Source organism: Chlorocebus sabaeus, chromosome 16, assembly GCF_047675955.1.
Source record: "Chlorocebus sabaeus isolate Y175 chromosome 16, mChlSab1.0.hap1, whole genome shotgun sequence".
In the NCBI taxonomy this organism is placed as follows: domain Eukaryota; kingdom Metazoa; phylum Chordata; class Mammalia; order Primates; family Cercopithecidae; genus Chlorocebus; species Chlorocebus sabaeus.
In genome coordinates, this window is record NC_132919.1 from 17,810,348 (window position 1) to 17,823,791 (window position 13,444).

Consider the following 13,444-nt stretch of genomic DNA (forward strand, 5'->3'; position numbering starts at 1 on the left):
GTGCCCTGGGGCTCAGCTCAGAGCCTCCTCTCCCTGCAGGCCCTGGAAGAGGGCTACGACACTTACTGACTGCAGACTCCCCTTGACTCTGGGAATGGACCCAGGCTGCGCATTCCCCAAGGGCAGGTCTGAAGCAGCCCCGTCCCTCCCCTCTGGCATCAGCCTGGCACACAGCAGACTCTCAGGAACACTGCTGAAAGTACAAGTGGCCTAGGTGTCCTGGTGATGCACAGTGGTGCCTCAGGACCAATCTACTCTCCACAGGGTAGGGATAGAGCTCAGGCCTCTTTCAGTGCTCACATTGCCTGCTACAGTGCTGGGAGCACATAATGAGCCAGGGTCTATGCTGTCTGTTCAAAGGGACCTGGGTTTGCAGCCCCCACCCCCACTTCAGAAGCCCACTCCCCTTCCCCACTGGGTGTGGGAACCTCTATCTCCCTCCAACTGGTCGGAAACAGGGCTCTGTAGAGCTCCCTGGAGCCCAGGGAGGCAACTGGCCAGAGGGAGCTGGGTGCTGCCCCTTCTGGCTACGACTGATGATGGTGGTGGTCTCAACACATCCCCTGCCGTGACCTGCCTCATATCAGTGGGCAGGAGAGCCCCTCCTGAGCCACCTTCCCAGAGGACTGTTGCCAGCTTCATCTGCTGGCCGTGGAAGTGGTGTCTTTCCTGCCACTCCATGGCCCTGTCTGGGAGGTCTGGCTCTGGGTTGGTTGCTGGTTCTGCCACTACTCTCTGTGTGGCCTGGGGCAAGGTTACAGCTCTTTCTAGTCCTCCATGTCTTCTCTGGCATAGCAAGAGGTTGGGAAGATCTCCAGGTTCATCGGGGGTTTGCCGAGTCCACCCTGACTTGAGGTCTGTCCTTAAGCCCCAGCGAAGGGATTAAAGGGCCCTCAGCCTCCCAAGCCACCTGGAGAAGGCACAGGTCCCACAGGCTCCCACAGTGCACCCCTTATGACCCCGTCTCTGGGCCTGAGGGGCCCCCTTCCGGGAGGACGGCTGCCTTACAACAAAGGGCTGCAGGCACCCACCTCCAGGACAAGGGGAGAGGGAAAAGAAGCCTGTTTAGAAAGGGAGAGCAGGCTGCAGGGATGGGAGGAGACAGGTTTCTTTTTGGGGGGATAAAAATGTTCTAAATTTCGTTGTGGGGAGGATTGCCCAACTCTATGAATATTCTGAAGATTACTTAATTGTACACTTTAAATGGGTAAACTGTATGCTATGTGAATTAAATCTCAGTAAAGCTGTCAACAAAGAAAGTGTGAAGTCCACCTGGCTTGGAGCAGCACTTCTCAAATTCAGTGCCCGGCACAGGCTCTGCGGATGATGCCCAGCCCAGCTGTGGGAGCCCAGCTGAGGGTGGGGGCTGGGAATTAGGGGGGGTCGGGGCTGGCTCAGGCCTGCTTGCTCAAGGCCTGAGTGCCCTGGGCAAGGATGAGTGGCCTCCTCCTGCCCATCTGGGACCTGGGGTAAGACCTAGTAACAACCACCGCACTTGGTCCTAGAGCTCTCAGGCAGGTTGTGGCAGGTTCACAGCTGCTCCCACTGACACCACAACCTAGGCCGTGTACAGGGATTTTCCCGGCCAGGTAACGGGCTGCTCAGGCAGCCTGGGCACTGGGGAAGGGTGGACTGAGGGTCCCCATGGCCGCCTCTGCTTAAAGAAAGCAGGTGGTCAAAACTGGCAAGCCCTTCCGACAGTCGTAGACAGTTCAACAGACTACACAGGCACAATTTGTTCAATTATTTATTTATTGTGGAGTATTTTACATGCAAGAACCCAACTAGAGAGAGGGTATCTGGAAGGAGGGCCAGTGGGGTGGATGGATGCTCTGAGCCTCGGGTGCACTGACCCACCCTCCAGAACCAGCTCTGCCCACAGAAACACATGACAGTGACAAGAACACTAAACTTCTAGGACGAGTGGACAGCAAATGCAACATTCAACACATTCCTCTTTTCAGGTAGCCCCCAACAATCCTGAGAATCCTCACAATTAAGTGCAAACTTTAGGCAATAAGTATCTGTCCCCCTCTCCGGGAGGGCCTGGAGGTATGGACAGACAGAAGCAGTTCTGACTCAGGGGCTGATGGCTGCTCCCGGCAGCTGGTGGCTGCAGGGGAAGCCTGTCTTGGACCCCACAGATAGGAACGGCTGGTGATGGGCACTGGGGGAGGCAAGCACTTCAGGGGCTGACAGGCAATGTCTCTGGGGTGGAAACACTTCTCTCTGGGTGGGGAAGACTGGCTGTAACCCAAATGGGTGAGATGTCCCCACAGCCAACAGTGGAGAGGCTCCTGGGGGCCACCCCAGCAGTGCTAGAGGCTGAGGCCAGGCTGCAAGCAAGCGCTCCTTCACACTGCGCTTCCAGAGCTGCCCAGGGGCTGGCCTGGCCCCAGGTGGGCCCATGGCCTACCCCGAGCCATCCAGAAGGCTGGGCCCGACTGAGTTAGAGATGTGTGTCTGCGGGGACCCAGGATGGGGTGTGGCAGTGGGAAGGAGGGGGGCAGGAGCCTGGGCATTGGCATCTGTTGCCCCTGGGCCATGCAGAGCCCTTGCCCCAACTCTCCCAGCTGGGTCCTCTCCTCCCCAGGGGTTGGAGTGACAGTACAGGCCCCAAGACCACCAGGTGGCAGGGTGGGGAGGTGGGGGAAGGCCAGTGAACCAAGGCACCATCACTTGCGTGGAGGCGCTAACAGAAAGACAGGAGGACAGCTGGATGCTCACCTTTCCCTCCGGCCCAGGCCAGCAACAACCCCTTGAGGCTCCAAAGCCCCTTGTCCCATGCACGCTGGTAAGCGAGCCGGTCATTCTCTCAGCCTGGCCACAGTAGGTCTGCTCAGTGCCTGCAGGCTGCCCAGACAGGGCCACTCTGTGGCAGGCGGGCCAAAGGCCCACGGTGCCAGGGGCCCAACTGCACATGGCGCCATTCTCTGCTGCCCACTGGCCAAAACGGTAGGCAGGAGGGAATGGCTAGTTTTCACATCTCAGCACACAATGAACACAGAAAGGGTTAAACACATTCCCAAGAAAATATTTTGACAAAATAAATATTTTAACCTATAATCAGGTATAATTAGTGCTTATGAGGAATCCCAGCAATAATTTAGTGTAATTAAGTATATACTGTATCTGTGATTTCTAACACTCACGGAGAGGCTGGTGGGCCTTGAGAGTCCAGGTTTCCTGACAGGGTCGTGCCCCCTTCCTGGACCAGGCAGCCTGAGGACTGTGCTCCCCAGATGGTGGAGTCTGGGAGCAGAGACCTCAGGACAGGACATCTCGCCAGGGCTGAGACTTGCTTCACTGGGGCTGTACTTGCTTCCTGTGCAGGTCTCAAGCAAGAGCCCCCTCTGCCTACAGGTAGGGAAGGCTACCTCTGGATAGGAGGTGCAAGCAGGCGCTGGAAAGCCACCCGAGGGGTGGCTCCAGGCCAGGAAGGCAGGTGATACTTGTCAGCATGGCCAATGGCCTCCTGCCAGCCCATACAGGTCCACCACTCCCTGCTGCCCCTGGGGCAGCCAGGCCTCTCCAATCATGACTGGCAACCAGCTGACGCTGGAGCCAGAGCAGGAGCTGGAACTGGGGTGGGGCAGCTCTGGGCATAGGTATGAAAAACAGTTTTGCTGGGGGCTCCCCAGGAGGGCACCTATCCCAGCTTCACGCACTATGGAAGCCCTGCTCCTTTCAGAGCCTCCAGGCTCCTGACCTTTCGGGACTCCCCATTCCATGAGGCAGGGATGCTGGCTCTTCCCTCCGAGGACACTGGGTCTGGGCTACAGTGCTGAGGCTGCAGAGCACTGACTGCCCGAGGTCCGGCCACCCACCACCCGCAGGCCCAGCTCTGGCAGGGCCTCAGAGACAACCCAAGTCACAACCCAAAGGCAGCCAAAGGGCTGGGGCCTCTGGGTGCACCTGGGCCATCCCAGCCACCTTTTCTGCAGCTCAAGTGAAGCCAGCTGGCTTCAGAAGTCTTCACATTCAAGCTGGCCTCAGGAAGGTCTGTCTCTGAGAAACATTGAGGAGAGAGGCAGGGGCTCATCAAGTGTCAGGGAGCAGAGAGGCCAGCTGCGGCACGTACTGCCAGAGAGGACAGGGCTAGAATCAGGCTGGCCAGGCTCCATGGAGGAGCTTCCTGGGTAAACCTGAGAACTGGAGTGTGACATCCCTGCTAGTCCCACCCTCAGCCAGACCGAGGTCTCCTCTCTGGAGGAAGCTGGAGGGCTGCTAGCCTGGCACGGGGTCCTGGGTCGGGCAGCACTTGCTCTTCACTGAACAGTTCCTGTTGGTGCTCAGCATGGCTCCCGGCTCAAGTCACCATCCTAAATGCTCCCCAAAGACCGTGTCACTGGTCGCTTCTCCTGTCAAGCACAGCCCCCTTTCCCTGCTTGGCTGGTGGTCTGGGCCATCCTGCCAGGTGGGAAGGGCTAACTACACCATGGGTCAGGAACCTGTGCTGACCTAGGCAGTGCATGCTGGAGGGGACAGGAACAGACTGACCCAGTGAGCTGGGCCCAAGATGCACGGGAGTGTGCACAGCTGCAGCATTCTCCTTCTTCTGAGCAACAGCAGCTTGGTGAGAGGTGTGGGGGAGGTGTCTGGCTGGACCAGCGCCTGGGATAACCCATGAGTCCCATGCCTATGGCCAGGAGACACACCAGTGAGGACACGGGATGGGAATATATGTTACCAGCCCCTAGCTGCTCTGTCTGCCTTCAGGATCAGCTTGGGGAGACAGTATAAATTGGTGGCCAGAGGACCTCTGAGGTGGGAGGAGGCCAGGCTGTCAGGACAGTCTGTGCAAGCAGGCCAAGGCCGATGCCAGGGAGCAGTGCAGGGGCCTTAGTGCTGCTCAGGCCTCTCAGTCATTGGGAACCTCCAAGCGTGCCGCAAAGCTGTTTACTGCTGGCTCTGGAGGCAGAGGTGCGAGGCTACGATAGGCCAGGCCACAGCCTTGAGTGTGGCCCATGTGCACACCTGCGACACTTCCCCAGGCAAGCCAGAGCAATGCCTCCAATGCAAGCCCCTCCACAAGCCAGGGCCAGGTGTGTGGGTGTGAGCCTGCAGTGTGTGCATGGCAGTTTGGTTTATCGGTAGTGTTGTCTCAGCAGCGTGCCACATGGCCACCATCTGCAGGCTGCCTGCTGCCCTCCCAATTGTCCTTGGCCCTCTCCCTGCCCTGGGAGCCTACAGGGCCCCTTGGTGCCAGGCTCGGCTGCTGAGCCAGCTTGGGTGTGAAGCCTGCGCTGGCAGCTGAGTGATGGAGAGAGGGTCAAGAAGGTGAGAGACCCCCCATGGACACCCAGCAGAGCCTTCTCAAATGCCGATAAGCCAAACGTCACAAAGTGACAAGTCCAAGGAGGGAGACCAGGCCCCAGGTGGGTGCAGCGCACCCTGCTCTTCCAGAGATGCCACAAAGCCCCTTCGGGGAGAGAGGTGCCCAGGTGGGCAGAATGCCTGAGAAGGTTGCTGAGCCAGGCAGAGGTGAGCACAGGGCAGGGCCAGGCCTGCTCCTTCTCCGTGGGTGGGTGGAGGAAAGACAGTCCGGGTGGTCTGCTCAGGAAGCACTGCCTGGGGCTGGGCCACTCTGCCCACTCTTCCTTGGAGGAAACATGGGCAGAGGGGCCCGTGGTGGGAGGGAAAGGAGTCTCTGGCTGCAGCTGTCCCACCACTCAGAAAAGAAGGTGGCTAAAGCTGGTCCTGACTAGTGGGAGGCCTGGGAGCAGACACGGTGGCATTTCCATGGAGACACAGGTGTGCAGGCCGTGTGGAGCTGGGGATGTAGGAGTGGCCAGTGCCTGGTGTCCATGGGGTGCGAGTGGGGACCCGCCATCTGGGGAGGCAAACCACAGAGCCGCTCACAGGGCGAAGAGGGCATCCTCTGACCGCTCTGGCTTCTTCCGGCCAGAAGGGTTTGAGGCTGGGGCAGGAGCCTCCATGGGGGGTGAGGGGAGGTCAGGAACCATTTCAGCAGCTTTGGCTCTTTCTTCAAGGAATTTATCAAACTCTGCAATACAAACCAAGGCAAGGGTCAAGGTTGGTGAGGGCCGGCCACCAGAGGAAGCGCACCCTTCCACTCCTCAGCCTGTTTCCTCCTCTAGGGCAGGCATGAAGCCCACCCAGGAGCAGGTGGGTGGGGAGGCCTTCGTAAGCTGCAGTGTTGGGGGAGGGTCCCGGGTGTGCCCAGCCCTCCGGCCCGGTAGGGAAAGGCTCTGGAAAACACAGCCCAGAGCGCTCACCCAACCACTGACCATTTTCCAAATCAGCACTGGGTTTTGTCCATTTTGTCCAGTTTGTCCATTTCCAGTTTTGTCCATTTTCCAGATCAGCACTGGGGGTGGGGCAGGGTAAGCTGGAGGGGCCGGCTCCTGATTAACCAGGCAGGAACCATCCCACCTCCCCTACCCTTGCCCACCAATGGGGGAGACTGACGAGATGCTGCGGAAGGCAGTGGGGAGCGGGGAGGGCCCCATTTATATGGGCATCCAGAGCTAGGGAGCAGGGTCCTCTGAAGTTTCCCTCCCTGCACAGCGGTCTGGTCACAGGGTCTGGCAGACTTGGGGAGAGGGGACAGGAGCACGGAGAGGCAGGTGGAGCAGGCAAGATGAGCTCGGGGAGGCAGGATGTGAAGGGCAGGGGATGTGGGGGTAGCCACGTGGAGAACTAAGACCTCAGAGAGGCTCCTCCCTTCTGGCTCAGTGGCCCAAGGGTCCTGATGCACACCCCCACAAACTGCGCGTGTCTGAGCTGGGCTGAGCACCTGTGGGTCGGGACCAGGTGGCAGTCTACACCTGCTATTCACCAGTTCTGCAACTTTGTGGAAGTCACGTGTTCTTTCCGACCTCTGTTTCCCAATAAGCAAGATAAATCACACTTCCTAAATCAGCATAAGACCTGGGTGGGACCAAGCCAGCCGTGAAGTCCACGGTGCAGGGCCTGGCACCAGTAGGTGCTCTGGCAGCGGGGGCTCCGAGGTGATGGGGGCTGGTTCCTGTGCAGCCTGGGCAGGGGCAACAAAAGGGGGCTGTAAGGCCATTGGCCAGGCCATACCTTCACTTGTGACACCCTCCTCCAGGTCATCGCCCTTCTGTGGGAGGAGCAGAGAGAATGAAATTAGGGCAGTGGTCCAAGCACTGCCCGCCCAGCCACCTCTGTCTGCCCATGGCCACCCTAGGGCAGCACTGCCCAGGGCAGCACTGCCCAGGGCAGCCCAAACAAAACTTCCTAATTTCCCGTTTCCAGATTTCTGTAATAGTAAAATACTGCTCTTCTTATTGGAGAAACAGAAGCTTTGTTTCAAAAAAAAAAAAGCAAAAAAATTCAAGTATGTTTTAGGTTTTGATCCTCCAGAAGGGCTGGAAAGAAAACTCCCAAAACGGTGCAGGCTGGTTCTCCAGCCTGGGCTGCGGAGGGCGGGACCCCACCTTCAGCACTCTTGAGGCTCTAGGGAGAGGCACAGAGCAGTAGCCACAGGCGGCTGAGCCTGAGCACACACAGGGTCACGTGTGCCCAACACAACACCCACTCGCTGCCAGCCACAGGGTTTCTGGGAAGAGGCTGTTCACACCAATAGCTGGAAACCGCACGAGGCCTGGATGGCTCAGGGCCACAAAGCCCACAGCACAGGGCCTGTCACTCAGTAGGTACTTTGGCAGTGGAGGCTGTGCCTCCAGAAGCCATGTCCTGCCGCCTCCTGGGAGCTGCACCAGCCTCCTCCTGTGGCCCAGATTATATCACCTGCTGCTGGCTCCTGAAGGACCCATGGAGGTTCTGTGTACTCAAAAATTAAAGTGCATCAGATTTGATTTTGTTTGGAGAACACAGTAGTGTCTTGAGTTCACGGGGTTCCCTGGGGACTGGGGAAGAGCAGCATGTGCAGGGCCTCATTGGGAAGGGGCAGGATGGGGAAGTGACAAAGCCCTGGGCTGGGCTAGGAGACCTGGGTTCCTTCCTGGCTCTACCACCGACCTGCTATGCAGCCTTACTGGACACATCCCTTCCCTGTCTGGACCCTGGGGTCCCCCTTAGAAGTTAAGGACCTTGGTCCTTCCTGCCTTGCTTCTGTGAGAGAAGCAATTTCTTTTCAAGGTATCCCCTTGGAAAAGATGTCCTGGGGTGTGTTCTTCCTCCCTGACACCCAGGCCGCTGCCTTCTTTGGCAAGGCATGTGTTTGGAAAGCCTGACCTTCTGGGGAGGAGGCCCAGAGCAGCCAGAGGCCCCAACCTGAGGCCTGCTGTCCTAGTGTGGGAGGTGGCCAGGTCACCAGCCCAAAGACAGCCAGGCCGACCCTGTGGTTAAAGAACTCAACAGGCTCTTCTGCCTAGGGACCAGGCCCCCTGCAGAGGAGGCAGATAGGAGGGAGATGAGGCGTCTCCAGCTCTGGGGGAGAATCCAACTACCCCATGACTCTGGGCAAGCCATTTCCCAGAGTACACTTCTTCACCTGCCACCCTGACCCCCTACTGGGCTGCTGAGAGTGAAAGTGCTTTGTGAAGAACAGAGGGAGGGCCAGCAGTTATCAAGGGCAGCCACTGCAGCTCTCCTTTCTTGGGGCCTGTTGCCATTTTCAGATGCATAGTATCCTCATCTTCTAGCCCTATCTCTAGGATGGAGACAATGGGTCTTTGGGGCAGGGGTTCTTTTAAATCAAAAATCAGGAAGGGAGGAGGGGGATGACAGCGAATTAAAAACAAAAGCACTGTGTGTATACTTCACAATTAAAAAAAAAATAAATGAAAACAAAAAACAAAACAAAACATGCTCCCCCCACACTCCCTCCCCTGAAAAACCAAAGCACGCACACACATCTGAAATGGAAAAGAAAATGGGGGGAAGGCAAGTGTATGTTTTGGAGCCGGCTAAGGCTAGGACTGTGTGGGTGAAGGAGTTGGTGCCCAGGGCCTTGCCCCAGCACAGCTGGCCTCCGCAGGCCTGGAGGCCGCCGCAGCACCCACAGCTATGGGCTGATGTCAGGGAGGAGGAGCAGCTATGGAGCTTGCCCAGACCTCCCTTCTCCACTGACCCAGACAGGGGTGGAGCCCCTGCTGATGCTCCCCCAAGGCCTGTCCTCAGAAGAGCCTCTGCCGCTCCATACCCCACACATGAAATAGAAAAGTCGAGTCTCACCAGGTCGGTCCTGAGCCACACCTCAATGTCGTCCATGACAGAGGGCTGCGCAACGGGGATCTATGGAGGCGGCAAGCAGCGGGCCAGGCAGCCCCCACACAGCCAGCGAGGGGAGACAGAACACCGGAACAAAGGAAATCATCAACAGCAACCCCAAATAAAACCAAAATGTACACAGAGCAAAAAAACACAATTGGCACGGCACATAGGGGCAACACAGGGCAGCCACGTGTGAGATGGCAGGTGAGGAAAGCAATGAGGTGCAAACGATAAGAAGCAGGCTGCCCAGCAGGGCCGGCGGTAAGGAAGGTGGCTGTACGCGTTCTTGAAATGGAGAACTTTTTGACTATGGGTGTCCACTCTCACATTGCGGGGCCTCTCAGCCCGGGGCTGCAAAACACCTTCTAACCTCAGGAAGGCGCTGCCATGCAGGCTGATTTTGAACTCAGCCACTGTGACAGTCCGCTGTCCAGCCCAACCCAGGGGAGGCCAAGTGACGGCCTGCCCAGAGCAGGGTACAGGTGCTCTGAGGGCAGGGCAGCACCAGCCCTGGGGGATGTAAGGGGGTCTGTTTGCTCAGCTGAAGAGATTTTGAAATGCATCCTGGTGCATTTCTGAGTGGAGAGGGGAACTGGAGGAGGTGTGTGCTCCGTCGGGCTGGGTGTGGCCTGGTAGACAGAGACAGGAACATCTTACCATCAACAGAAACAGAGCAAAAATGAGGGCTCTGATGACAAAGGGGACTATGGGGCTCTAGTCTTTGTGTCTCTTTAGGGGAAATTCATGAAGCAGCCCTGAAAGCAACAGCTCCCTTTAGTCTCGTCCTTTCTTCCCTGTGTTCAATGGCTGGCTGTGCTTCAGGAGTCAAAGAAACAAAGTTCAGCTGAGCACTGGGACACCGCAGCCAGAGCCAGGGAGGTGGCGGCTTCCAGGCAAACTAAGGTGTACCACGGGGGTGCCTGAACAGTCACCTTGCTTGGGCCCCTGTGCCAAGCACCTCAGGGACAGAGACTCAAAAATCCATGTGGCTAAGAAGGTTTAAGTTGCTGTCAAATATGACCTGATAAGAAGTAAAGGTAAACTTTAACTCCCCAGAAGCCATGTTAATGGAATGTTGGCTCCAGCCTAGAGAAATGAGGTGATGGCCCTTAATCACCTCCTCGCCTACCCTGGCTCTGGGAGGTTCCCTTTCAGGGCTCACTTGCAAGACCCCTATTTCTATAAAACAATGCCAGCACTGGGTCTATAGCTGGCTTCACCCAATGCCATGATCTAGGGTAAGACTAAAGTAAAAATAAGCAGTAAAAGGAATACCCCAGTGTCTATCAAATGTAAAAAATAACACGACCTTCACAAAGAAAAATAACAAAGAACACACATCACCAGCAGTGATGTGACAGCTCCAGTGCTGGAGGTTGACACCTGCTGCTGATGATGGGGGAGGGTGGTCTGGGGCCCCAGGTGGAGTCCAGCACTCTGAGCAGGTGTCTGCGATGCCACCAGAGCTCTTCACTCCCTCAGTGAGCTTGGCTGGCCCCTTGCCCTGAGGAATGTGCTCTGTGTCCTATCCTTCGGACCCAGTGTGGGAAGCCCACAAGAGCACTTTCAGAAAGGCCCAAGCCAGTCACTGATCAGATTAGGAAAAGTCTGTGTTGCCCATTATTTATTTGATTTACTGGGGACTTAAGAATGTTGAATTGAGCAGGGCATGGTGGCTCACTCCTGTAATCCCAGCACTTTGGGAGGTTGAGGAGGGTGGATCACCTGAGGTCAGGAGTTCGAGACCAGCCTGAGCAACATGGAGAAACCCCATCTCTACTAAAAATACAAAATTAGCTGGGTGTGGTGGTGTGCGCCTGTAATCCCAGCTACTAAGGAGGCTGAGACAGGAGAATCACTTGAACCCAGGAGGCAGAAGTTACAGTGAGCTGAGATCACGCCATTGCACTCCAGCCTGGGCGACAAGAGTGAAACTCCGTCTAAAAAAAAAAAAAGAAGAATGTTTAATTGAAAAGGTATCAGGCGAGTCTTATCACCCAGAACTGAAGCTTAGAAAGTCAGAAGCATCTCCAGAGAGAAAACGCCCCCACACCAGTAGTCAGAGTGCACACCAGCCCTTTTTTACACCTGACCAGCTTTCGTCCACTTAGCAGAAACTGAGATTAGATGTCCTGAGCTTTCCAATGTGTTGCAAAAGCTAGAACAAAGACATTAAGGGGGTCAGGGGCCTTAAACCTTCAGATTTTTCTTGTTAATTGTTTTGTTGATGTTAAAGAACAAATCCCTTGAGGCCTTGGGTCATACTTTAATTTTCTTCTTTGGGGATTAATCTCGAGAGTCAACATGCTCAGAAAATAAACAATGATACTTAAGAAATTCCTCACCCTCTCAGAAATAATTTCCCAAAAGCTGGATCATGGGAACCCTTTTCTTCCCTGTCCTAGATTTTCCCAAGTAATTGGTAAGTTTACGGAATGGCATCCTCCAGCCCAAGCCCTAGAGGGCAGACTGAGGAGGAGAGGGCACTGGGTGGGGTCCATTTGGGCCCTCACACTCACTGGTGGCAGGACTTGGGGTGAGTCACTCCTCTCTGGACCCCACTTTCTTCACCAGAGAGCTCCCGAGTTTCTTCTATCCTAAGAAGCCTCAGAGATTTGGGTGGAGAGGCAGGAGCAGGGGACAGAGGCCTGAGCAATGTTTGGCTTCAATTTCCTCATCTGTGAAATAAGGCGATTGCTAGGTTGTATTTGGCTTTCAATTCTTATGATTCAGAAGAAGAAAGTTATGACTTCACTTTCAGGTTGGTGCTTCTGTTTTCTAATTTAGAAACCCAGGGATGTCAGAAATTATTGGAATTGACTCATTACAATATGGAAGCCACTTGGCCTCAGGGCGTGAACCATGGTGAAGCAGGGTGATGGCTAACAGTTAAGCTTACATAACGTAAGCTTAAATTGACTTTCTTGTGGCTGGACACAAAACCTTAGCTATCTAAACCTGTTGTCCTGGTAAATAAATGCCTTGAGTATTATAACAGGGCAAAGTTCCTTCTAATAATGTAGGTGCTATCAGACTCAGACTAAACATGTACACTGCTTAGAAAATATGAACTAAAGAAACTGTAGGAGGCCAAGGACACGCGCCTTGTCAGGCTGATGGGAGGGAAGTGGGGCCCTGGCTGGAGGAGGGGGCACTGCACTGAGTCTTAGGGGACTCTGTTTCTTCGCTGCAGCTTTGGGCAAGTCACCAGGGCCCTAGGAGGCCTCAGCGCCCTCATCTGTCAGACTAGGGGCTGGCCCAGCAGATTCCTAAGAAGACTGTTGGCTCTGATATATCATAGTTTTATTTTTATTTTTATTTATTTATTTATTTTGAGACAGAGTCTTGCTCTGTTGCCCAGGCTGGAGAGCAGTGGTGTGATCTCGGCTCACTGCAACCTCTGCTTCCCAGGTTCGAATAATCCTTGTGCCTCAGCCTCCTGAGTAGCTGGGATTACAGGCGTGAGCCATCACACCTGGCAAATTTTTTTTTTTTGTATTTTTAGTAGAGACAGGGTCTCGCCATGTTGGCCAGGCTGACCTCAAACTCCTGGCCTCAAGTGATCCGCCCAGCTTGGCCTCCCAAAGTGCTGGGATTACAGGTGTGAGCCACTGCACCCAAACTGACGTGCCATAGTTTCAGCATTTTACTGGGTAATGATCCAAGCTGAAGGCTGGTCTGAGGGGTCTGAAGAAGAGTATGAGTTGGAAGAGAGGGACAGAAAGGAAGAAGACATGTGAAGAGAGAAAAGGAAGGAAGCTAGCACAGGAATGCCCTCCAATAGAGACTACTGCCTGAAGCTCAGCCCCTCTGAAGATAGGTAGGCCAGGCTGGCTTGGCTGAGGCAGTGGTTAGACCAGCCCTTCCCATTTTCAAAGTCCATAGACAAGCATCTTGAATGTCAGAAGTCACAGGTTTTGATCTGAGCGGCAGGTGAGCCATCCTGCTGTCAGCTGATTCTCACTTGGAACTGCAGGCAGGGGCAGCTCTGCCTCAGGGTCAGGAGGGAGGGTTGCCAGTCCAAGGGGGAGAGGTGTGTCTGTCTGGTACTCCAGGGGTTAGGATTATCCTTCCAGAGTAAGAGGAGCCTTGGGGGCCTCCAGGTCTGAGGAGGGAGTCCTGCCCTCCAAACCCAAGCCTGGGTTTTGGCAGCAGCACTCTTTACTAACCTACCTCTGTTCTTGTTTTGACTTAGATTCTCTCACATGAGGATATCTTCCTGGCTGCACCCTGCATAAGGGAGACAACCCTAGCTGATCACCAGCCAGGAGAGGCAAAA

The 13,444-nt window shown here is 55.4% G+C and overlaps 1 protein-coding gene across 7 annotated transcripts in view; it reads right to left on the bottom strand.

Moving 5' to 3' along the window:
• Positions 1 to 1,734: 1,734 nt before the first annotated feature.
• Positions 1,735 to 13,444, bottom strand: part of TOM1L2 (target of myb1 like 2 membrane trafficking protein) — a 130,797-nt gene continuing 119,087 nt past the window's right edge. For 6 of the 7 annotated variants that reach the window (XM_008010566.3, XM_037987268.2, XM_008010562.3 and 3 more), the window contains 3 exons: positions 9,127 to 9,186; positions 7,051 to 7,087; positions 1,735 to 6,007 (listed from right to left, as the gene is read on the bottom strand). In XM_008010566.3, coding sequence (XP_008008757.1) covers positions 5,859 to 6,007; positions 7,051 to 7,087; positions 9,127 to 9,186 — 246 coding nt within the window. In that variant the 3' untranslated portion in view covers positions 1,735 to 5,858. The remainder of the gene's footprint in view (positions 6,008 to 7,050; positions 7,088 to 9,126; positions 9,187 to 13,444) is intronic. The other variant, XM_008010564.3, reaches the window with a different exon arrangement.